Source organism: Elephas maximus, chromosome 20, assembly GCF_024166365.1.
Source record: "Elephas maximus indicus isolate mEleMax1 chromosome 20, mEleMax1 primary haplotype, whole genome shotgun sequence".
In the NCBI taxonomy this organism is placed as follows: domain Eukaryota; kingdom Metazoa; phylum Chordata; class Mammalia; order Proboscidea; family Elephantidae; genus Elephas; species Elephas maximus.
The window spans coordinates 28,573,020-28,599,693 of record NC_064838.1 but is presented as its reverse complement, the minus strand read 5'-3'; the positions used below and the strand labels follow the sequence as shown (position 1 = coordinate 28,599,693).

The 26,674-nt window shown below is 41.6% G+C and overlaps 2 protein-coding genes across 3 annotated transcripts in view; one reads left to right on the top strand and one right to left on the bottom strand.

The window, feature by feature from the left end:
* SUMF1 (sulfatase modifying factor 1) overlaps nt 1-2,771 on the top strand; it is a 125,507-nt gene extending 122,736 nt beyond the window's left edge. For both annotated transcript variants that reach the window (XM_049862510.1, XM_049862509.1), the window contains one exon: nt 733-2,771. In XM_049862510.1, coding sequence (XP_049718467.1) covers nt 733-843 — 111 coding nt within the window. In that variant the 3' untranslated portion in view covers nt 844-2,771. The remainder of the gene's footprint in view (nt 1-732) is intronic.
* Nucleotides 1-26,674, bottom strand: part of LOC126063965 (histone-lysine N-methyltransferase SETMAR) — a 73,984-nt gene that overhangs the window by 24,167 nt on the left and 23,143 nt on the right. The window contains 1 exon segment of the mRNA XM_049862508.1: nt 5,348-5,411. Within this exon segment, the coding sequence (XP_049718465.1) occupies nt 5,348-5,411 (64 nt within the window).

Genomic DNA, 26,674 nt, shown 5'->3' with positions numbered 1-26,674 from the left:
AGGAAATTTGTATCCTCATTATTTGAGGATAACAGCTATTAATATTGTGGTGTATTCTGAATCTTACAGTCTTTTTTATTCTTGTAATACATAAGTATCTAGATTGAGAATCATATCAGTACACAATTTTGAATCATATTTCATTTAACATTTTATTACGAGATTCCCTATGTTATTAAATACGTATGAATGCATAATGTCCCCCAGTAGCGCAAAGGGTTAATGCACTCACTGCTACCAAAAGGTTGGAGGTTGGAGTCCAGTCAAAGGTGCCTCAGAAGAAAGGCCTGGCAGTCTACTTTTGAAAAAGCAGCCACTGAAAACCCTGTGGAGCACAGTTCTACTCTGACACACAGGGTCTCCATGCGCTGGAACTGTAATTGACTCAACTAGTATACTATCATGGATGTGCCATGACTTGTGTAACCATTGGCTGTTGCAGTTCTGTTCTTACTGGTACGAGTCACGGTCACACCAACATCTTTCTCCATGTGTCTGTGTAATGCTTATAAGGTGAAGTATGTTGGATAATATGTGGTTAACTCTGAACGTTCTTCCCTTTGCAGTATACGCATGCGAAGTGAAGGTGCGTGGGTGTTTGTAGGGGAGCACTGACTGCAGTGCCCTGTAACTTCTCTCCAGCCGGTACTTCCATAGAACATTCATCTGACAGTTTAGAGCCTTCAGCTGAGAGTCCGAGTAGAACTCACCTTCTTTTTTCTCTCTGCACAGTCCTACTGCTATAGGTATCGCTGTGCTGCTCGGAGCCAAAACACACCCGACAGCTCCGCTTCGAATCTGGGATTCCGCTGCGCGGCAGACCGCCTACCCACCGCGGGCTAACAGCCAGGAGAGCCTTTCCTAAATCCCAGAAGAAATGGGGTCCAGCCTGTACTCAGCTTGCCTCAGAACTTTGAACAATCTCGTGCAAAGGAATTCCCACTCTGAGGTGGGCGACACACCTGCCCTATGGCCAAAGGAATCGTCTCGCGAGACCAAACCACTGACCAGTGTCAGTGCCAGTGCTTTATTGGGGGGTGCATCTTTGGAGATCATTGCCATGTTTTATTTTTGACAGTCTTTTAAAGGGGATTGGGGGAGGGGAGGGAACCCTGAGCCGGGTTTCCAGGGTCTTCGTTCTACCCAGGTTCTACCACAGGGCTTAGACCTGGGGTCCCATACTTGACCTTCCTGGGCCTCAGTGCCCTCATTATCAATTGACGGGATGGACAACATGACTTCTGAGATTCTCTCCACCCATAAATCCTATGAGTGATTTCAGATTCTACTGTGATGAGTTCATAGTGAGAATTTATGACAGATTCTTTTCTAACTATTTTTTCCCATGCGTGCACCTTGGATGAGACTAATCATGTAAAATAAGAGTTCTCTTATGTATTATTTTCAGAAAAGGGGGGGGCGACGGGTCTTTTATATTCATACTGCACTTTGTTTTTCCAAGGAAACCAGTGTCTTTTACCTTGTTAGGATGAATCCTGCTTGGGCCAGTGATGGTTTGCTAACGTTCAGCAGTCTGAACATATGGGAATGTCTGTGGGGTGACCCTATTGTGCTTTATCTTTTAACATTAAGTGCCTTTGGTTCAGAGGGGCAGTTACAAGCCCTATTTTCCCCTCTTCCCAAAGCCTTCGGTGAATGTGAAATGTTTGCTAAACAGGGCAACCTGTTTAATTCTAAACGTAGAAGAAAAGGACTACGGACCTTGAATGAACTATATTCAGGGTATCCGACATTTTGTAGCAGAGAAGTAGGAAATCTTGGTGGCTGTGAAATACCAGATTCTTTGAATCGTGCACTATGTTGAATAAACTGGTATCTGCAAACTGCTCCTCTTATTGGTTCCTTTTCTATTTCCCTCCCGTTCTGTTTTCTTTTAAAGAAATGACTTTGTGACTTTTGTATGTTTTGTTTGCTAGAAAACTTTCCTGTCCATTAGCTGGCTGTTATGGAGCCCTGGTGGTATAATGGTTAAGTGCTTGGCTGCTAAGCAAAAGGTTGGTGATTCAGACCCACCCAGTGGCTCCACAGGAGAAGGACCTGGTGATCTGCTTCTGTGCAGATCACAGCCTAGAACATCCTGTGAGGCAGTCCTGCTCTGTCACATGGGGTCGCTGTGAGTCAGATTGACTCAGTGGCACACAGCAACAGCTGGTTGAAATTTTTGATGTATGGGCAGTTTACAGAATTTTGTTTTTTTTTCCCAAAAAGCAATACTACTCTGCCAGGAACCTTATTATGACCTGGCCTCTTTCTGCCATAGTAGCTGATGCAGAGCCAAGGCGGTTGGCTCAGTTGATGGGTCTGTAAAACCCAAGAGCTGTATCACATGCCAGCCAAGTAGACCTGTATTATCTTGCTTCAGAGCAATGGTTTCCACCCTCCAGGCATCAGGATCCCATCTTGAGTCCCCAGTGGTGCCGGACCCCCAAGGCACTTCCAGCATGCTGCTTGAAAGAAATGGCTGGTCCTATGTCAGCTGCTCAAAACAGAAGTCAAATAATACTCATAATGTTTAACTAGCACTTGGTTGCTACTTTTATGTCTAGCCTCCGAAACATGTGAAAACATTTGTCTTGAACAGTCGTGCTGCTGGGGTACGTTAGCTGCATTTACTAATATGTCACTTTGTGGATATAAAATATTTCTCTACAAGCTTTCACGAGTTAGTTTCATGCAAAAACAAAACAAACAAACAATTTCCTTAATTGAAAAGCTAATATAGGAAATAAAGTATTTTATTTTTAAAGTCACCACTCTGTAGTAAAGTGTTTATTTTTACTTGTTACCACCCACCTGCATATATTTTTTACATAGTTATATTTATAGTATGTGTGAATCCCTCTCGTTAATAAATGGTATAGTATAAATATTTCTGTATGCGTTTTGGCATAGTCTTTATAATTGTATGTTTTAGCCACAGCACAACGCTGGAAAGCATTGAAAATGAAATGCTAATAAGCCCTTCATTTAAGGATCACGTTTCCAGGTAACTAAGAAGTATACCAAACTGTGGACAACTATTAAGAAAAAAAACCCCAAACCCATTGCTGTTGAGTCGATTCTGACTCACAGTGACTCTGTAGGACAGAGTAGAACTGCCCCATAAGGTTTCTAAGGAGCAGCTGGTGGATTCGAACGGCTGACCTTTTGGTTAGCAGCCAAATGCTTAACCACCGTACCACCAAGGCTCCATAGGCAGCTGTAACAACAACAACAAAAATAACCCATTGCCGTCCAGTTGATTCCGACTCATAGTGGCCCTGTAGGACACAGCAGAATTGCCCCATAGGGTTTCCAAGGAGCGGCTGGCAGATTTGAATTGCCATCCTTTTTGGTTAGCCTTAACATCCTTTTGGTTAACAGCTCTTAACAACTGCACCACTAGGGCTACATAGGCAGCTATAACCAAACCAAAACCCTTTGCTGTATAGTCGATTCCGACTCATAGTGACCCTATAGAACAGTGTAGAACTGCCCCATAGGGTTTCCAAGGAATGCTTGGTGGATTCGAACTGCTGACCTTTTGGTTAGCAGCCATAACTCTTAACCACTTTACCACCAGGGTTTCCATAGACAGCTATAAGAAACCCATTGCTGTCGAGTCAATTCTGACTCACAGCAACACTATAGGACAGAGTAGAACTGCCCCATAGGGTTTCCAGCGAGCACCTGGTGGATTTGAACTGCTGACTTTTTGGTTAGCAGTTGTAGCACTTAACCACTATTATGTACTTTATAATATTGTATATTGGCATATGTTGCCGTTGAGTTCACTCTGACTCATGGTGACCCCATGTACAGTAGAACAAAATGTTGCCCAGTCCTGTACCATCTTCATGATCATAGTATGCTTGAGTCCATTGTTGGTGATTGTTGTGGAATGAATTGTGTCCCCCCCAAAATGTTTGTCAACTTGGCTAGGCCATAATTCCCAGTATTGTGTGGTTGTCCAACATTTTGTGATCCAGTTTGATTATCGTATGTGTTGTAAATCCTACCTCTATCATGTTAATGAGCCAGGCTTAGAGGCAGTTATGTTGAGGTAGGACTCAATCCACGGGATTAGGCTGTATCTTGAGTCAATCTCTTTTGAGATTTAAAAGAGAGTTGAGCAGAGAGAAGAGGGGCCTCATATCACAAAGAATGAAGCGCCAGGAGTGGAGTGCATCATTTGGGCCCAACGTCCCTCCACTGAGAAGCTTCTAGACCAGGGGAAGATTGATGACGAGGACCTTCCCCCAGAGCTGTCAGAGAGAGAAAGCCTTCCCTTGGAGCTGGCACCCTAAATTTGGAATTCTAGCCTCCTAAACTGTGACAGAAAAAAATTCTGTGGCGGACAATAGTGAACAATCACACAATACTGGGAATCATGGCCTAGTCAAGTTGATGCATATTTTTGGGGGACACAATTTAATCTATAACACCTTGTAAAATATTTTGCATCTGTTTCTTCCTCGCTCCTTCCTTCCAACAAATGCTACCTTCCCATTGGCTGTATTTCTCATAAAGGAGTTAACCTATAGGCTGGATACTAAGAAGAGCAAAGGGGGTGACTCTTGTGTGATGGGCCGGGCAATAAGGTGTCAATGAGTGAAGCAGACTGGGTATCAGTGCTACCCATTCTAGAAGGGCTGCCACTGCTCAGCTGTTGCCACGCCAAGGGCTGCCATGCCGAAATGTGAGCCCAGAGATGTCAGTCATCCAGCTCTCAAGAGTAGCTGGATATTTGCATTTTCATGTGAAGTTGTCTGAGTTTTTAATGTTGGGAGACAATTCAGATTAAAAGGATAACACTGTGAAGCCCTAATAAATTGCTTCTACAGTCACATTCATCCCATGGGTGCCAGTTTGCAGCCTAGATTGTGAAGAGTTGATGCATTTTATGGGGTACGGAATCTCATGTATTTATATCTGAAGGATGATTTATCAAGTAAGAATGTCTTGGACCCGACAGAAAGGGCAAGGACATTGTCATGGATTGAATTGTGTCTCCCCAAGATATGTGTCAACTTGGTTAGGCCATGATTCCCAGTATTGTGTGGTTGCCCTCCATTTTGTGATTGTACTTTTATGTTAAAGAGTATTAGGGTGGGATTGTAACACCCTTACCCAGGTCATGTTCCTGATCCAGTGTCAAGGGGGTTTCCCTGGGGTGTGGCCTGCACCACCTTTTATCTCTCAAGAGATAAAAAGGAAAGGGAATCAAGCAGAGGAGGGCACCTCATACCACCAAGAAACCAGCCGGAAGCAGAGCTCATCCTTTGGACCCAAGGTTCCTGCACTGAGATGCTTCCAGACCAAAGGAAGATTGATAACACAGACTTACCGCCAAAGCCGACAGAGAAAGCCTTCGCCTGAAGCTGACGCCCTGAATTTGGATTTGCAGCCTCCTAGACAGTGAGAAAATAAATTTCTCTTTGTTAAACCCATCCACTTATGGTATTTCTGTTATAGCAGCACTGGACAACTAAGACAGACATCATGTTACGAAGAAATGCCTTACGAGACTCCCCACCCCATCGCACCTAATTGTTTAACGGCTGCAGGTAGTCTCAGCAGAGCCATTTACAGCCCCATCTTCATTAACTTTAGCATGTACTGGTTAAGAGCTACAGCTGCTAACCCAAAGGCAGTTGGAATCCACCAAGTGCTCCTTGGAAACCCTGTGGGACAGTTCTACTCTGTCCTATACGGTCTCTATGAGCTGGAATCGACTCGACGACAACAGGTTTGGTTTTTTGGTTAATTTGTGCAGATTAATATCAGAGAATAGCAGAAATGTCAGTTTCTTGGCTGTTGGTTTCATTTTATTTACTCAATTCTCCGTAACACAACTAAACTACCCACGAGCAGGACTCCTCCTTACAGGTTTGCCAGAATCAGTTGTGCTGTTAGTGAAAGCTAGCCTTTGTTGTTTCAAATGCTGAAAACACCATGGCAAGTATTATCTCCCAGAGCCTCAGATGGAACCTTGGCAGCTGGCCACAGCCCCTTCCTTCCACTGGCTCTTGTGTTCAGACCATTAGACTGAGAGTTTAATTAATTTTTTGATTAAGCAAAAGCATTACAGACAATTTTCAAGTAGGCTGTAAAATGAGAACCATCCTGAAACTTGCCCTATTTAGGCTTGGAAGGGCTGAGCGATTAGCACCAAGGAATGGAAGTTTTCAGCCTCAGATCAGATTCTAATCTGCCCCCAAATGGTAATTGACCCCCAAATCATCATTACCAGTGGCTGGTTGGGCCTTTGGAATTAGTCACAGTTGTCAAGCAAGAAAGTGATTCCATTTCAGAATAATTGAAGGTCGGATCAGATTGCTCTTGCGTCCCTTGGCCTGGGCCATGTTTGACAAACGCCTTGCTTTTCTTTGCTGAAGGAGGTGAAGGGAGATGGAAGAGTGATCAGAGCAATTCTTTTCCAAAGTGTCAATTTGGCATCTCAACAGGGTAACTTTAGAAGCTCTGAATCAGTTGCTTAGGGGAAAAGTGAAACCAACAGACTATCAGGAAAAGAGATAAGATGCTGCCAGGTGGTACTGATGAAAGGTTCATCTACATTTAGTTTGGTGTCTCTGGGGAAGGGCCCTTATTTGTTGCATTTATGAAGTCCACACTTTCTCTTTGCTCCAGAGAAAAATAACTTGTTATTTACGTTTAAATGGTATGGGAAGGATACATCTTTGATCTCTTCAGTAAAAAAAAAAAAAAACAGTAGCTGTCTTTAAAAGGCAGCTCAGCATCAATAAAGGACAAGAGAGCTTTGGAATGAGATGGTCTGGGGTTATATCCTTACCACCACATCAAAGCTCTGTGACCTTTAGGTAAGTCATATCTATTGAGTTTCATTTTCCTCTTAGTGGCGTGGAGAGATAGGAGATAATGCAAAGACAAAGTGTTTAGCACAGTGCTTGGTACTTACCAGTGCTTACTAGGTATTTGTTGCTATTAAAAAAAATTTATGACTATGATTATTAAGTTAAATGCAGAGGTGCAGGAAGGTATTACAGCTATAGGACAGAGAGCATAACAGACTGAGAAAGAACAAAGGGACTTTGTATAAAAGCATACGTTTGACCTCAGCTCAAGACATTCAAAATAAAAGAGCAGGCATGATTGATTCCCAAACCTCTGTTACACTTGAATTTGGAAACACCCTGAAAGGATATTTTCCATATATCCCACAAAAAACAAAAACAAACACAAAACTCATTGCTGGGCGAGTCAACTCCTACTCATAGTGACCCTATAGGACAGAACAGAACTGCCCCATAGAGTTTGCAAGGAGTGGCTAGTGGATTCAACCTGTTGACCTTTTGGTTAAGAGCCTAAGCTCTTAACCACTGTGCCACCAGGGCTCATTAAAGGGGAAAATTAGGTCTGGCTGTTGCTAACAATACTGTGCAATCCCGAAGATTTTCCTTTTGAACCCACCTCACAAAGAACCTCTGGCAGGTTTTATACCTATGAAAATGCCACTGGTGAGAATGACAGCAATTAAAAAGAAGGCAAAAAGAAAAGGGAGAGGAGTTGTGTAGCCCATCATATGTTTACCAGCCTGCTAACGTTATCTGTGGCGTTTTTTCAATGCTTATTTGCATTTTTTGTTTGGAGACCTGTTGTTTAGGTAGTTGGGGCTAGTCATTTAAACTTTTCTCATTTAATCCTAATCTGAGATTTTTGGTCCAATATCTAAATTCTAACTCATAAATATCCAGATTTAAAAATAAGATGATGTCCAAAGGAGAACAGTTTAGGGTTGGCAGACAGGACTTGTAGGGATTGGTGGTGGTGAAACCGGACCAATGGGTCTGTGCCCAGTGTGCGAGAAGCCAAACTCTCAGACGCTGGTATTTAGAGTTTATTTTGGAGGCTAGCAAGTGGGAACTCAGGGGTATTGACCTCAGATTGCGTTCCCCAATCTGCACGAGCAATGTACAATTTATACTTACACATGTTCACTTAGGGGTGGAGGGAAACAGTAGGCAGGATCAGAGGTTTTACCTGTTTATAGTTTCTACTCATTATTTATTACAAGGCGGGGCTAAGACTCAGCATGGAAGTGGCTGACGGACCAAACTCTTTTGAAATAGGCTCGACTGCTGTCAATGATGCATTTCCGGTGGTTCTGGTTCCTTGGCAGGAGTCTTTTGGTTCCTTGACACAAGTTCTCTTGCATTATTGAGCATGCGTGGCAGCCCAGGGTTGTTGGTCACTGTGGGCTGCTCTGCGCATGTCAGGCTGCTCTGAGCTGGTTAGAGCTGGACTCTACAGGGCTTTCCGGAGGGTCTGAAAAACAACTTAGAGGAAGGGAGTGACATGGTGGGAAGGTGACTGTGAGTGGCCTGATAACTGGTGGAGTACTAAATTATTAGGTGTCTTCAGCTTCCAGAGTCCCCTAACAGTGGTGGTGCTATGAGGTGCTGTTGAGTTGATTCTGACTCATGGCGACCCCATGTGTGAAGAATAGAACTGCACTCCATAGGGTTTTCAAGGTTGTGACCTTTCTGAAGTGGATCGCCAGGCCTGTCTTCCAAGGTGCCTGTGGGTGGGTTCAAACCTCCAACCTTTTGGCTAGTAGTCAAATGGTTTGCATCACCCAGGAACTCCTAGGGTTTGTTGTAGTGGGTTTTATCTCACAGGCCAGTTTCCAAATTGTGGGGATTCCTAACACCCTTTCAGGGCGTCTATGAGTCAAAACTGATTTCACAATAATATTAAGATGTTGTTTACCTTTTTTAAATCCTCATTATCCCGTGATCTCATTATCCCAGAGATCACAGGCATGAAAACCCTATGGAGCATAATTCTACTCTGAAACACAAGGAAGGGGTTGCCATGATTTGGAACCAACTCAACAGCAACTGGCTTTTTTTTTTTTAGGTGCAGGGCACAGTGCTGGATATTTTTGTACATGATCTAATTTAATTTGCAGGGCAGTCTTGGGAGGAACTGGGTATTTTTGGTTAGTATTCCCAACGTGTGGTTAGAAAACTAGGACTCAGATTGTTTGCAAGGTGCCAAGATGACAGCTGAATAGGGCAGAGCCAGGACTCACACAGTTTCTGTAACTTGTAGCTCACTGCTCTCTCCCCTGTATCACTAAACACTCAGATTTATTGTGAGTTTGGGGTGGGGAGGGATGGACTGAAGAGGGGGCGTTACTGGGGCAAAAGATAGCCTCAAGGAGGAAAAAGGCAAAGAGCAAGGAGGAGGTGGAATGGATTAGTGGTTAAGAACATGGACTCTGGAGCCAGACTGTCTAGGTTTAGGTTCTTGTTCTACTGTTAACCATATCTGGGACTTTGGGCAAGTTACTACTAAACTTCTTTGTTCTTCAGATTTTGAAAATTAAATGGAAGTACTTCTAGTAAGGTAGAATTGAGGCAGGAGAGCTAAAATAGTATAGGGTGATCTGGGTGAAACCCTGGCTTGTTTTAAGGCCGTTCCAAACTTTGAAGGTCTCCTCTTAGTCACATTGCAGTAATTATTCTTAACACGGTAATGAGATAACCAAAGTTAAGACTGCACATTTTTGAAAGGCTTGTCTTCGACACATCCTTTCCATTCCCAGAATGTGCTAGCTACTTCTTTTTACAAAATGATTATGTTCCCATAAAAAAAAGTAGATTTTTTTTTCCCCTAGGGGCAGGGTGGGAGATGGCTGGGTGTATGTGGAACATTCATCTACTGGAAAAAGGAAGATCAAAAGGTACATTATCAGCTCATTTGTACCAGGCTCAAATCCATGAAAAGAATAGAGTTGATAAAGAGGGCTGAGAGGGCTGTGTGAAGAATGAAAGGCAAAGTTTGCTGCATCATGCTTGTTAAGTAGCAGCCTGAAAACATACACTGGAGGACTTCTTTGATAAGATTGAATTCCCTGGTCTTTGTGAAAGTAGGTTAGAGTCAGCCGCCTACTCCTCACTCCGCTGCTGGCTAAAAACCAGGCATTGTTTCTTAAGATGAAGTTGCAGGGCAGCTTCCAACTGAACATTTGCTGCTGTCCCAGAACACTTGTAAATATTCAGTTCTGGTGTGGGGTAGGGGGAGACCAAAAACCTCACTAATATGGGATCCACATTGCCATCTATAATTTTATAGTTATTAACAGAACACTTTGCTTCAGGTCATATTAGGCCAACGAGAGGCTGGCTGGATCACTGTGCCACACTGATGACCACTTGTGGGGTTTGAACAACCTCTTTCCGAGCCATCACTTTTACCTCCATCTGTGGGAATGTTTTCCTGTGAAGTGACAACTTAATGTGGTTTTGTATGTAATGTTCCCCCTCTAGTGGCCAGACTGGTTTTGTTTTTTTTGCTGTGTTTGTGCACACGGTCTGTAGTAAAGCTGGTGAACCTTTTGTTTAGGGGTATTGCGGGCTTCGGTTTGTTAGGAGGAGGGGCAAGAATCATTTCAAAAAATTAAAAAATATGAGTGTGTCTGGGTAGGCGAGGGCAAGTCTTTGTTCTAAACGATCTGTTCCATTCCATTGCTCTTTAAAGAGGAGGAGGAGGTGGAGAACGGGATCTGCAGAGGGGAGGAAAGATTGGAAACGATCCTTCGTCTTTCTATTCTGATTATTTTCAGAATGGTGTTGCCCTTATTAACAATGCTCTTTTTTTTTTTTTTTAAATAATATTGTGTTTTTGGTAAAAGTTTACACAGCAAATTAGCTTCCCACTGGAAACCCTGGTGGCGTAGTGGTTAAGTGCTACGACTGCTAACCCAAGGGTCGGCAGTTTGAATCCACCAGGCGCTCCTTGGAAACTCTATGGAGCAGTTCTAGTCTGTCCTATAGGGTTGCTACGAGTTGGAATCGACTCAATGGCACTGGGTTTGGCTTTTTTGGTTTTATACAAATTGTTCAGTGGCATTAGTTACATTTTTCACAATGTGTCAGCATTGTCTTTAATTGTGTTCTGGTTGTTCCATTTCTAGTGCTCTGGTTTCCCTGGCCTCTTACCTTCTCATCTTTGCTTTAGCATAATTGTTGACCTTTTGGTCTCATATAGATGGTTTTTTAATGAAGCATCGTACCCACAGGTAATACCCTTTATTTTGTGTGCCAATCTGTTATTTTGCTAAAAGGTGATCTCAGGGGATAGTTTCAGTTATAGGCTTAGAGTATCTCTTTGGGAGTCCTCTAGTCTCAACTGGTCCAATATGTATGGATATTTTAAGATTTTGACTTCTGTTCCACATTTTTCTCCAGTGCTATCTGGGACCATCTATTGTGGCCCTGATTGGAACCGTTAGTAGTGGTAGACGGGCACCATCTAGTTCTTCTGGTCTCATGGTAGATGAGGCAGTGGCTATTAGCCCTGTAGACTAGTTTCTTCTCTGAGTCTTTGGTAACAGTTATCTTACGGCTATCTATCAAGTTTTTTTTAGAAAAAATGTTTTATCTTTTTTCATTATAAAAGCAATAAAAGGCATGGGATAAAACTTAAAGTTCTAAGAAATATGCAAAATATACTTTGAAGCCCCTTATTCTGTACATTTTGGTTTCCTTCCATATCCATGCCAGTAGGTAATTGCTATTAACAGTTTATCTTTCTAGACTTTTTCTAGGGATTTACAAACATTTATAATACATATATATATGGGCTGTGATATATAAGGAATACAGATGAATTTATAAAGATATATATATACTCATAAATCATAATATAGGTAAACATGTATTATTTTTATTAAAAAAGGGAAGCATACTATAAACACTGTTCTGCAACTTTGTTCATTTAATATAGTTTGGACATTTCATGAAATCACTATATAAAAAAAGCTATATTAATTTTTTAATGATTAATTTACTTAAGCATTCCCTTGTTGATGAATACTTGGGTTATTTCTAGTTTTCATCATTAAAAGTGTTCCAGTAAACCTATTTGTACCTACGTATTTTTTTATACCTTGCCAATTTGTGCAGATATTTCCTGAGGAAAAATTCCTGAGAGTTTAACTGCTGTATCAAAACATGGTTATTTTAAGTTGCGATGAATAATGACAAATTTCTCAGCCCTGACTCATGCACGGTGGAATGAAATGCTGACTGGTCTGGGTCATCCCCATGATCTGTTGCAGATTGGATTGTTGTGATCCCATAGGGTTTTCATTGGCCAATTTTTGGAATTAGATCACCAGGCCTTTCTTCCTACTCTGCCTTAGTCTGGAAGCTCCACTTAAGCCTGTCCAGCACCATAACAAGTCTCTGCTGACAGATGGGTGGTGGCTGTACATGAGGTACTTTGGCTGGGAATTGAACCCAGGTCTCCTGCGTGGAAGGCGAAGACTCTATCACTGAACCAACACTGCTTCTAATGACAAACAGCCCTCCAAAAGGGTGGTGCCAACTTACACTCCCACCCACAGTGAATCCATAGCTTTTCAATTGTTTATCCCAAAATGACTCTGAGAACAACCAAGGTAGCTCAGCATAGGAGGAATTTAGGATTCAGGAATAGTTGTAAGGGGATCTGAATGAAATCAAACTGAGGTCTTCATCTGGCCTGTATGTGGGAGCTCCCCCTACTCTCTGTGACTAAAATACAACTCTGGGGTATGCTAATCAGTCCAATCCTACAGATGACTCCAGTCAGCAAATGATTCACTGTTAAGGAAATCAGACTGCAGAAGTAAATTTTTTCTACTCCCCATCTCTGCCCACATTCCACAGTGATAATTCTACAGTGACCTCTTAGCTGCCTGTAATTGCCATGTTCTGTTTCTTCCTGTGGTTTTATGACATGAAGCCCCCCACTGAGGTAATAATTCTGATCATTCCTACATACAGCTTGATCGGGGTTGTGTCTTACCTCATGTGCCCTTAAAAGTTAAAAAAAGTCATAGTGTGAAAGTCCAGAACCTTAAGCATTATCTAGTATCCTCACCTTTCTGTCTCCCTACCTCTCTACTCCATCTGATGGCTTTCAGAGTTGATGCCCAGACCAGGCTGGCTTGTGTCAGAAGTACTTGAGGTCACCAAAGAAGACATTCAGGTGGCTAATATATGAAGAAATGTTCGCCATCATTAGCAGTTGTTGTTGTTATTAGGTGCCGTTGAGTCGGTTCTGATTCATAGTGACCCTAGGTACAACAGAATGAAACACCGCCCAGTCCTGCACCATCTTCACAATCCTTGTTATGCTTGAGCCCATTGTTGCAGCCACTGTGTCAATCTATCTCATCGAGGGGCTTCTTCTTTGTCGCTGACCCTCCACATTTTACTAAGCATGATGTCCTTCTCCAGGGACTGATCTCTCTTGATAACATGTCCAAAGTATGCAAGACTTCCACCCTCACTTCTAATGATCATTCTGGCTGTACTTATTCCAGGACAGATTTGTTCATTCTCCTGGTACTCCATGGTATATTCAATATTATTCGCCAACACCATAATTCAAAGGCATTGATTCTTCTTCGGTCTTCCTTATTCATTGTCCAGCTTTTACATGCTTATGAGGTGGTTGAAAACACCATAGCTTGGGTCAGGCACACCAAAACTACAATGAGATACCATCTCACCCGACATTACAGGCACTAAAAAAAAAAAAGGACAGAAAATACAAATGTTGGCAAGGTTTGGGGGGAGATTGGAACTCATACACTGCTGGTGGGAAAGAAATGGTACAACCACAGTGGAAAACGGTATGGCACTTCCTCAAAAAGGTAGAACTAGAAATACCATATGTTCCAGGTATAGACCCTGAAGAAATAAGAGCCATGACATAAATAGACACATACACACCCATGTTCATTGCAGCATTATTCACAATAGCCAAAAAAGAAAGAAAGAAACAATCTAAACACCCATCAACAGATGAATGAATTAACAAACTGTGGTTCATACCCAAATACACACAACAAAATATTATGCAATGATAAAGAATAATGATGTATCCGAGAAACATCCCATAACGTGGATAAATTTGGAGGACATTATGCTGAATGAAATACTGAGATCAAATATTGTATGAAACTACTATTATAAAGTAACAACAAAAGGTTTACACAGAGGAAAAAAAAAATGATGGTTACCAGGGATGGGAAGGGGTGGGAGAGGAAATTACCAAATAGATAGAAGACATGTTAATATTGATGAAGGGAAAGGCAATACACAATATGGGAGAAGCCAGCACAATATGACCAAGGCAGGAGAGGACACTGAGAGGAACATGAGAATAAAAGGCAACTACGGTAACTACTATCGCATAGACAACCCTGGAACAATAGTATTAACAAACAATAATTTACAAATGGATACATAGGTAGACAGAAATGCCAAGAAGTAAGGGAGGGTGTAAAGGAACACACCGACAGGCAGATACAGCTTTGGTGGTGGAAATTTCTACATGCATGACTGTAGGTGCTCCTCATGTATTAATATAGAAAATAGAGCATACAAGGGGCAGTCAGGGAAACCTCTTAGACATAACCAAGCAACTCATGGGATGAAGTTCCTAGGCTCAAAGGCAAAAGACCATAGACTTGGGGGACATCTATGTCAATTGGCACAACATAGTTCATAAAAATAATCTTCTGCATCCTACTTTGGTGAGTAGCATCTGGGGTCTTAAAAGCTTGTGAGCAAATCTAACCAGATATGTAAAAGACCTATACAAAGAAAACTATAAGACACTACTGCAAGAAACCAAAAGAAACCAACATAAGTGGAAAAACATACCTTGCTCATGGATAGGAAGAATCAATATTGTGAAAATGTCAGTTCTACCCAAAGCAATCTACAGATACAATGCAATCCTGATCCAAATTCCAACAACATTTTTTAATAAGATGGAGAAACAAATCAACAACTTCATATGGAAAGGGAAGAGGCCCTGGATAAGTAAAGCATTACTGAAGAAGAAGAAAGTGGGAGGCCTCACCCTACCTGATTTTAGAACAGTATACCACCATAGTAGTCAAAACAGCCTGGTACTAGTACAACAACAGATACATAGACCAATGGAACAGAATTGAGAATCCAGACATAATCTCATCCACATATGAGCAGCTGATATTTGACAAAGGCCCAAAGTCTGTTAAATGGTAAAAAGACTATCTCTTTAACAAATGATGCCAGCAAAACTGGATATCCATCTGTAAAAAAATGAAACAAGGCCCATACCTCACACCATGCACTAAAACTAACTCAAAGTGGATCAAAGACCTAAATATAAAATTTAAAACAGTAAAGATAATGAAAGAAAAAATCGGGACAAAGCTGGGAGCCCTAATACATGGCATAAACACTATACAAAACATTACTAACAATGCACAAATACTAGAAGAGAAACTAGATAACTGGGAGCTTCTAAAAATCAAACACATATGCTCATCCAAAGACTTCACCAAAAAAGACAACTGACAACCTGGAAAAAAAAAAAAAATTTGGCTATGACACGTCCAATCAGGGCCTAATCTCTAAAATCTACAAGATACTACAAAACTCCAGCCACAAAAGACAAATAAATCAATTAAAAAGTGGGCAAAGGATATGAACAGGTACTTCACCAAAGAAGACATTCAGGTGGATAACAGATACATGAGGAAATGCTCACAATCATTAGCCATTAAAGAAATGCAAATCGAAACTACAATGAGATACCATCTCACCCCAACTATGCTAGCATTAATTCAAGAATCATAAAATAATAAATGTTGAAGAGGTTGTGGGGAGACTGGAACACTTATACACTGCTGGTGGGAATGTAAAATGGTACAACCACTTTGGAAATCAATTTAATACTTCCTTAAAAAGCTAGAAATAGAAGTTCCATATGATCCAGCAATCCCACTCCTTGGAATAGATCGTAGAGAAATAAGAGCCATCACACAAATAGATATATGCACACCCATGTTGATTGCAGCACTGTTCACATAGCAAAAAGATGGAAACAACCTAGGTATCCATCAACGGATGAATGGATAAACAAATTATGGTATATTCATACTATGGAATACTATGCAATGCTAAAGAACAATGATGAATCCACGAAACATAACATGGATGAATCTGGAAGGCATTATGATGGGTGAAATTTGTTGCAAAAGGACAGATATTGTATGAGACCACTATTATAAGAACTCAAGAAAAGGTTTAAACATAGAAGAAAACATTCTCTGATGGTTACGAGGATGGAGGGGGAGGGGAGGGAGAGGGGAATTTACTAACTAGATAAGTAGGCAAGAATTATCTTTGGTGAAGGGAAGGACAACACACGATACAGGGGAAGTCAGCACCACTGGGCTAAACCACAAGCTAAGAAGTTTCCTGAACACAACCAAACACTTCAAGGGACAGTGTAGCAGGGGCAAGGGTCTGGGGACCATGGTTTCAGGGAACATCTAGGTCAATTGGCATAACAAAGCTTATTAAGAAAATGTTCTGCATGCCACTTTGGTGAGTGGTGTCTGGCGTCTTAAAAGCTAGTGAGCGGCCATCTAAGATGCATCAATTAGTCCCAACCTACCTGGAGCAAAGGAGAATGAAGAACATCAAAGACATAAGGAAAATATGAGTTCAAGAGACAAAAGGGGCCACAAAAACCAGAGACTTCATCAGCCTGAGACCAGAGGAACTAGATGGTGCCTGGCTACCACCGATGACTGCCCTGACAGACAAAACTACAGAGAGTCCCTGATGGAGCAGGAGAAAATTGGGGAGTAGAACTCAAATTCTAGTAAAAAGACCAGACTTAATGGTCTGACTGAGACTGGAGGAATCCCAGAAGACATGGCCCCCGAACTCTCTGTTAACTCAGAACTGAAACCATTCCTGCAGCCAGCTCTTCAAAGAATAGACTGGACTATAAGACATAAAATGATACTCGTGAAGAGTGTGCTTCTTTGTTCAAGTAGATACAGGAGACTAAATGGGCAGCTCTCATCCAGAGGCAAGATGAGAAGGCAGAAAGGGATAGGAGCTGGTTGAATGGACACAGGAAATCTGGGGTGGAAAGGAAGAAAGTGTGGTCACATTAAAGGGATAGTAACTAGGGTCACATAACACTGTGTATAAATTTTTGTATGTGAAAATAACTTGTGCTGTAAACTTTCACCTAAAGCACAATAAAAAAAATAACAAAAAGTTTGTGAGCTGCCATCTAAGATGCAACTTTGGTCTCTTCCTGTCTGGAGCAAAGGAGAGTGAAGAAAATCAAAGATTCAAGGGAGCAATTAGCCCAAAGAACTAATGGACCACATGAACCACAGTCTACACTACTACCCTGAGACCAGAGCTAGATGGTGCCCTGCTACCACTACCAACACCTCTGACCCCACAACAGAGGGTCCCAGATAAAGCAGGAGGAAAGTGTAAAACAAAAAATCAAATTCACATATAAGACAAGACTTACTGGTCTGACAGAGACTGCAAGAACCCCCGAGACTTGGGGGTTCTGACCTGGAGCTGAGGGCATTCTCAGAGACCACTTTCCAGCCAAACAATAGACAAGCCCATAAAATAAACAATAATACCCAAAAGGATTGTGTTCCTTAGAACAATCAATTATACCAGATCAAAAGGGCAATATTTGCCCAAAAGCAAAGATGAGAAGGTAGGAATGGTAGAAAATCAGGACGAAAGGAAATGCGGAACATGGCGCAGAAATGGGGAAAGCGCTGACACATTGTAGGGGATGAAACCAAGGCCATGAAACACTTTATGTACAAACTATCAAATGGGCATCTAAGTCGCTCTGTAAACTTTCACCTAATGATATATATATAAAAAAAAAAGTACTTGAGAGAAATTGTTAAAAAGTATAAAATTAAAAAAAAAAAAAAAGTATTTTCCTCAGCCCCAGAAGACTGATTTAATAGGTCTAACATTCAGCCCAGAATTATATATATATTTTGAAGTCCCCATTCTCCCTCCCTGAGCTGTGAGGCCTCCTCCCCCTGGCAAGCTTTAGTTACATTACCTGTGAAATAAGGAACATCAGTTATATTGAGCTCTCCTATAGGGAAATGAGGAGAGGAGTATCAGGAAAATTCTCCCTGGAGAGTTGTCCCTGAGAGTCACCAGCATGGCCATCTTGGTGGCCCTGTTTCTACAACATTGAGGGGTGCAGCTTCTGCATTAGGCTCTATCTCTTGACTCTCTACTGGAATGATAGAAAACAGGTGGGAGGAAGGCCAAACCAAAACCAAACCCACAGCCCTCGAGTTGTTTCTGACTGAGGCACCATGTAGTACAGGGTAGAACTGTCCCATTCAGTTTCAAAGGCTGTGAATCTTTATGGAAGCAGACTGCCACATCTTTCTTCTGGGGAGCGGCTGGTGGGTTCAAACTGCCCAGCTTGTGGTTAGCAGCTGAGCACTTTAACCACTGCCCCACCAGGGCTTGGAAGAATGTGCACATCTCCCTTGGCATAGATCTGTGGTAGACCCCTCACTCCATAATTTGTAAGGATCCTCCTACGCTGGAATTCTGTGACTGGGTCCACAGGTCAAGTAAACCCAAAGGTGAAACCAGCCATGTGAAACTATGGAATGACTTCTACTCTGTAGTACTTTTTTTTTTTTTTTTTTTCAATTTAAGCAGAAAGCTTTACCATAGCATTGAAGCATCTAAACAATAACTGATATGTATCGAGTGCTTAATAAAGGTTGGCTAAATGACCAGAGCTTTTGACATTTGCTGAAACTGAGGACCTAAAATCTGCCTGCATCCAACTTCCTGACAGTGTGTCATCTTTTGGTTACACTTGGTGCCAGCTTTCTTTGTTGGACCCTGTGGGTTTTGCAGTATGAATTTGGAGCTATGGAGCTTTTATATGCCATACACCCTGTGAGACTCTTATGATCATGTTAGCTTTGTAATGAGGAATAAAATTGCCTCGTAGATCCTCAGAGTGGCACTATTTATAAATGAAACTGGAATTGAAGTATTTTAACTGAATTTCTTCTTAGTTTAAAAAATAAAGAGCAAACAGCATTAGTTATCACCCTTGATGTTTTGTGTCAGTATCTGGAGGAGGGAAGCAAGGGCACTAGTTTTTTGTTTTTTTTTTTTATAAGAGTACAGATATATTAGTAAAGATGTAGAGTTTTTTTTTTTTAATGGAAATAAAAAAATTGGGAAGTCAATCCATTTGATCTCTGCCCAGCAGAGAATGCCTGATGAAAATGTTATATCTTGAATGATTTCAAACAACAGGTGCCAAAAATTCTCCCTTGCTTGTAGCCTTATGATTCTCCTAAAATCCTGAAATTTTAAAAACCTATTTTTATTATTATCTGATATAAAAAGATTTCATTCTGAAAACACTCTTTGTCCATTTCGCAGATTAAAAAAAGAAAAAAGAAAAGCTATATATTCATTTATAGTAGGACTAGAAAAAGACTCCTAAATCTTAAAAGTTAAAGCCTAGGATTCTAAATTCCATTAAAAAAAAAAAAAGCCTTTAATCTCCCAGAGTTATCATCATTATACCCATTGCCGTTGAGTCAATTCCGACTCATAGCAACCGTACAGGACAGAGATCTGCCCCATAGGGTTTCCAAGGAGCGGCTGGTGGATTTGAACTCGCGACCTTTTGGGTTAGCAGCCTGAGCTACCAGGGCTCCATCATTATTATAAGCACGTCTATATCATGGTAGGAGGTATGCTTGAATGGAGTCACAATGTCTCTACTGTATTATTATATTTTTCTTCATGTCATTCCCTCCTATTTTTCTCCTTTTTTATGTTGTCAACAGAATGGCCAGTGCTGTGTCTGAGGTGGGAGAACAAATTTGGCAATATGCAGCTGTACTTTCTGAAACTAATGCCAGCCCATGTGATGTTCTTTGTCACTTTTTTTTGTATACAGTCAAAGAGGCATTCCTGAAGACAAAGCTATGGCCCTACATCTCCCATCTCCTTACAGTAGGGATAGCGTGTGGAGAAAGCGATGTTTCCGTGGCAGGAGAAAAGAAGAAAAACGAAGCAAGTTAAAGAGTTTTTTTTTTTTAAAGCATTTCCAACTTGATACTTAGGAAATGACAAACTGAAAAAAGTCATAAAAGCTGTGTCTGAGGGCTTCGTGTCCTACAAACTATTTCTCTTCCAGTGTTATTTCTCTCAGGAAATAATACCTTAATACATCATTTGCATAAGCCAGAAACTGCAGAGTCATTTTTGACCTGTTCTCTCTCTCTCCCCACATCTAGTCCATCTCCAAGTCCTGTCACTATTGCCCCCTAAGTGCCCCTTAAGTCTATTTTCTTAATCTTCACTAGTCTAAGCTGCTGCTTATTAACTCTTTCCTGTACTTCTGCAAAGGCCCTTGGGTGGCACAAATGGTATATGCTTGGCTACTAACCTAGAGGTTGGCGGCTCAAACATACCCGGTGGCACTATGGAGGAAAGGCCTGGTCATCTGCTTCCACAAAGCAGACAGTTCTACTCTGTAACCCACGAGGTTGCCATGAATTGGAATTGACTTGATGCTAACAGGTTTATACTTCTATAAGCAACCTCCTAACTGGTCCACTTGAGCCTCTGAGGCAACTACCCCCTGCTCCCCAACCCAAGTCAGTTCTCCACACTAGGGCCAGAGAGATCTTTCTGAAGTAATCATATTATCATGTTTCCATTCTGCTCAAACTCTTATCAGTGACTTTCCTTTTACTTTCATGAAGAACATAAACCATAATGGGGACTGTAAAGCTTTGCATTTTCAGAGGGATGTGGCTCAGAAAAAGATGGTGCATACAAATAACACAGCACAGTAAGTGCAACGTGAATGGTCAGAAATTCAGTGGGTTGAGGCTTTATGTGGTTACATGTGTAGTGCAGTGGTTCTCAAAGTGTGATCCCAGAACCACCATCACCAGGAAGTTTGTTAGAAATGCAGATTCTCAGGCCCCACTCCAGACTTATTAAATCAGAAACTCTGTAGGTAGGGCCAAGCAACCTACTTTAACAAGCCCTCTCGATGATTCTGATGGGCGCTAAAATTTGAAAACATTGGTGTGGTAGATGTGCTACAATGCCTAGATCCCCCTGCAGGGTGAAGGACTTAACTCCTTTAGCTGTTGGGAGTGCTTTTAGCCCTCTCACCCAAAAGCATGCCCCTTTTCATGGGCAGCCTGCATCCAGTGACTGCTTGATGAAAGAATGTAAAGCCCAACCTCTCACTACAATGCGGAACAGCCCTGAAGGGCCACCTCAGCTTCAGAGCGCCTTGTGAGGTTGCCTGAGGTCTTTACTAAGATTTCATTGTAGCCTAACTTCTCCTTTGCCCAGTCTACTTTCTTCCCTTCCACTTCATAGTTGATGATCCCAAGAGCACTCCCTAAGAATCTTCCTGTACACCAGTCTTTGCCTCAGAGTCAGCTTCCCAGGGAACCCGGTCTACAACATGGTGCTTTGCAGAAGAAATAGGAGATGGGCAAGAAGTCAATAACCAAGGAAGAGAGGGGTGGAAGAGTTAGTGATGGGAAGTGTCCCAAGAAGGAAAGCGGCATGAACCAAACCTATCCCAAGGCCTGTTTAGGACCCAGGTGGGCTAAATCATAGAATGAGAAGGGAGTGGTGGTGGGATCTTGCTGAAAAGGTATTAAATTGTGGAAAGCATGAAGGTGTCCTCGTAAAGAATCTGGACTTGATCCTAAAGAAAATGCTAGGTTTATCACACTTAACATTTATTTTTTCATTCACTCAATGATAACTTTTAAGTGCTGGAGAGACAGCGGTGAGCAAAACCGGACGTGGTGTCAGTCCTCAAGGAGCTTACAGTCTAATAGAGGAGCTAGACATAAAGTCAATCACGCAAATACCAAGTTTGCATATACTAAATTATAGGGGCCCAAAGACCCAATGAAGTATACATACAGTACAGAAACCCTAGGTTAAGAGCTTCTCACCCAGATTGTGTATGGTTTTTCTCTTATTTGATTATGGATGCTTGAGAATGAAGATTACTTTTGGTCCCAGTTTCTCATAATTGTAGCATACTTGTTGTTAGGTGCCATCGAGTCGGTTCCAACTCATAGTGACCCTATGCACTTCAGAACGAAACACTGCCGGGTCCTGCGCCATCCTTACAATTATTGCTATGCTTGAGCTCATTGTGGCAGCCACTGTGACAATCCACCTCGTTGAGGGTTTTCCTCTTTTCCGCTGACCCTGTACTTTGCCAAGCATGATGTCCTTCTCCAGGGACTGATCCCACCTGACAATATGTCCAAAGTACGTAAGACGCAGTCTCACCATCCTTGCTTCTAAGGAGCATCCGGGTTGTACTTCTTCCAAGACAGATTTGTTCCTCCACCTGTCTGTCAGTTTGTTGTACTGTGGGGGCTTGCGTGTTGCTGTGATGCTGGAAGCTATGCCACCGGTATTCAGATAACAGCAGGGTCACCCACAGAGGACAGGTTTCAGCTGAGCTTCCAGACTAAGATGGACTAGGAAGAAGGACCCGACAGTCTACTTCTGAAAAGCATTAGCCAGTGAAAACCTTATGAATAGAGGCATACTTGGTGCTCAGTAAACACTTGCTGAATGAGTAATGAGTTCAAAGACCTGACTTCATACCACCTAGCACATACTAGATACTTGGCAAACATTTGTTGGATGAATGAGTGAATGAATGATAGAATTGTTTAGGTGACAAGGTGGTTGCATTTAGAACTACTTCCCAAGTGCTGGTCTTTGCAAAGAAAAACAAGAACAAGGTGTCAAGTTCCTAATAAAGCTACACTGTCTTCATTTGGAGCCCCGGTGGTGCAGTGGTTAAGAGTTCAGGTGCTAACCAAAAAGTTGGCAGTTTGAATCCACCAACGTTCCTTGGAAACCCTATGGGGCAGTTCTACTGTGTTCTATAGGGTTGCTATGAGACAGAATTCACTCAACAGCCGTGTGTTTGGTTTTGGTTGGTCTTCATTTTAAGAACTGTTGAGAGATTTTAAGAGATTATGTGCCCCCCCTTCCATATGTTAAAATACCCCTTGTTTTAGAAAGAATGGTGACAGTAAATAAGTCTGTTTATTCTTTAATATTCTTACTTGGCAAAGTAAAAAATTTGGTCCTTAAAATTAACTTTTTTTAAAGTAGTCAAAAAATTCAGGAATCATTTCTGTAGGACAAGATAATGGGAGGGTCTGTTGTCTATTGAAAATCAAGGATTAGTCTTTGAGTTGCCCTTAACTGCTACGCTTGAAAAAGTTGAGGATGTATGCCAATGAGTCTATGATTGGGAGTGGGGTGGGGAGAAGGTGAGTTGGTTACTGGGGAGGAAAGAGGTTATTTTCGAGAGTTGGGGCAGATAGGAGAAACTGGGATTGGCAAACACAGAAACCCTCCCAAAATAAACAAGAAAAGAAAATCACTTCATAAAACTCCTTGAAGGCAAATGGAAATTCTAATTGAGGGAATTCAAATGTGTTCAAGTACCAGATAGGAGAAGTAGGTTTTGTTTGGAAACATTTTTCTGTACCTACCTGCTATGTACAAGTGACTCAAGGTACAGGTAGGCTAGGAAGAGAGGACAGGAGTGGTCAAGGGATAGAAGAGGGTGGAGTGTGGGCTGGTCAGAGAGAGAGCCATGCTGTGCCAAGGTAATGGGACACGTGGGGCTGGAATTAGTGGTATCAGTGCTTGGTAATTGGCTGCTCTGTTAAATTAGGGAACATTGAATATGTCTATTCGAGAGGACTAGGGAGTATATGGAAATGTTGGTGGCGTAGTGGTTAAGTGCTATGGCTGCTAACCAAAAGGTCGGCAGTTTGAATCTGCCAGGCACTCCTTGGAAACTCTATGGGGCATTCTACTCTGCCCTGTAGGGCCACTATGAGTTGGAATCGACTCAACGGCAGTGGGTTTAGGGAGTGTCTAAGTAGTGAAAACGGTTAAGCGTTTGGCTACCAACTGAAAGGTTGACTGTTCAAACCCATCCAGAGGTTCCTCAAAGGAAAAGCCTGGTTAAAAAAAACCCAAAGCCATTGCCCTCAAGTCGATTCCGACTCATAGCAGTGATGAAAACCCTATGAAGCACAGTTCTACTTTGCACACATGGGGTCGCCATAATTGCAGCTGACTGTACGGCAACTCGTTGGGTTGGTAGAGACTGGAGGGAGTCCCTGGGTGGTGCAGTTAGGGTGCTTGGCTGCTAACTAAAAAAGTTGGTGTTTTGAGTCCACCCAGAAGTGCCTCGCGAGAAAGACCTGCCAATCTACTTCTGAAAAATTAACCAACGAATACCCCATGGAGCACAGTTCTACTATGACACCCATGGCGTCACCATGAGTTGGAACTGACTCGGCAACAACTGGCGACAACTGGCAGAGGACTAGATGAAGTGAAAGCAAGTTAGCAAAGGGGTACACACCAGGGATGGTATATGGTAGATCAGGTAATTTGTATTTTTCCAACTCAACCAAGAGAATGTGACAGTAGAAGACTAGGTTGGGCAGAAGGCTGGAGGAAATTAATGACAAGAGGGCAGTGATGATGGAAGTGATGGATTGCTGGCTGGCAAGTATACAGAGAAAAACAGGAGAAGGAGCAAAGAAAGGAAGGAATGAAAAACAGACAGGAAAATAAGAGGCTATAGTGCCAGCTTTCTTGTTATTTTAGCTACCTAATAGACATATAAACAAGAAAAATAGTAGTTGAAGTATAAGAAATTCCACCAATATCAAAAAAGGCACCAGGATAAAGAAAATCCACAGTATTGTGTAAAAAACAATGTAAAGTAAAATGACACTGAAAAAGAAATACCTCTGAAGGAAAAGTTGAACAACCTGCTCCTTTAAGCTAGAAGTGTGAACACTTCCTTTGAACTGGACCACAGCCAGATACATACGAGAAAGGAGAGAGGTGTGCAGGGGACTTCTGGTCATGTTAAGAAGTGTACGCTTTATCCTAAGAGTGATGAGAAATCATTGAAGTGTTTCAAGGTGGACAATGCATTGTGGAGGCTGGAGTCAGGGAGATTTACAGGGAAGAAATAATGGAGCCATGGACTAAAGTGATAAAGGGGATGAATAAAAATGGACAGATTTGAGAGATAAGCCGGACATGGAATTTGTAGGGCTTGGGGATGGACTAGATATGGTGAGGAGAGCAAAGGGTCATGGATGACTTCCAATTTTAGGCAATGAGGCAAAGAGTAATGTTTAACTGAGTAAGAACACACACAAGAATAATGAGAATTTCATTTATCCCAGGGAAGTCACAAATAGAGTCATAAAGTAAAAGGAACTTCCAAGGCATGTCCTTCAGATTCTGCTTATAATTTTGGATATACTTAAATGATCAAAAGGCAAGTATCCTCTGATTTAAATAATAAACAGATCTCCTTTGGGAGTTTATTACAATACTTCCGCAACCCTCACCACCAAGAAGGACCTACCATTCTACTGAATTTAAACCACTTGGTGTAACCAAGACCACTTCTAGGATAATGGACTGTATGTTCTATTCTGTGTTCACCTAGGTATCACTGTCACTGTGTACCGTCAAGTTGATTCTGACTCATAGCGACCCTATATGACAGACTAAAACTACCCCATAGGGTTTTAATCTTTATGGGAGCTGATCACCAGGTCTTTTCTTTTGCGGAGCTGCTGAGTGAATTAGAACTGCAAACTTTTCAGTCTGCAGACAAGCTAGAAATATGCCTATAATGATAACTATGCTTTGCAATCTATACAAATAAACAAATAATTAGTTCTACATCCATTATTTTGTTTGAGTCCCATAATCACCTTGCCAGGAAAGCTAACTCCTTCCCTTCCTTATAAGCATCAAAGCAAGGACAGCTTGTGGGAGGGCCACAGGTGATATTTCAGAATGTTTAAAAGTTATCTTTTATCTTCCTACTTGACAAAAATATCTTCATCACCACAAGAATGAAAAACATGTACAAAGCTACGGCTTTTATGTGACTAAAAGTTGGCCAAAAAAAAAAAAAGAAGAGTAAATTTAATCATCCTTGTGCATGCCAGGAGATGACACTGTTTGGATGGGTAATAAAGTCATGACCTGATTCATAAATTATTATGTATTTATTCCATAAAATTTATTTTTCTTATCTTCATTTGAGCAAAACCATAAATTGTGTTGTTATAATCAAGATTTTTCACATAGTTGGTATTCTATTAGCAATGACACTAAATGAAACCATCTTTCTCCAGTCACTCTTTGAGAGTTTGTTAATTTTGATACTGAGAAGGCAGCACTCTGCTGAGACAGAGTTAGAAATAAACCATGAAATTTACATCTCATATTCAAACACTGCAAATGTGGTCACATTTGATAAATCATTATGATTACAGAAAATACTTTAATTCTATTACATAAACTATTATTTATATGATCAGTAAGTGCTTCAAGTCCTTTTCACTTTCTGCAAGCAAGGTTATGCCATATTCGTATCGCAGGCTGTTAACGGGTCTTCCTCCAATCCTGATGCCATGTTCTTCTTCACATAGTCCAGCTTCTTAGATTATTTGCTCAGCATACAGGGTGAATAAGTATGGTGAAAGGATATATCCCTGACACGCACCTTTCCTAATGCTAAACTACACAGCATCCCCTTGTTCTGTTTGAATGACTGCCTTTTGGTCTATGTACAGGTCCCTCATGAACACAATTAAGTGTTCTGGAATTCCCATTGCTTGTGGAAAGTGAAGAGGATCTGAAGCATTTACTGATGA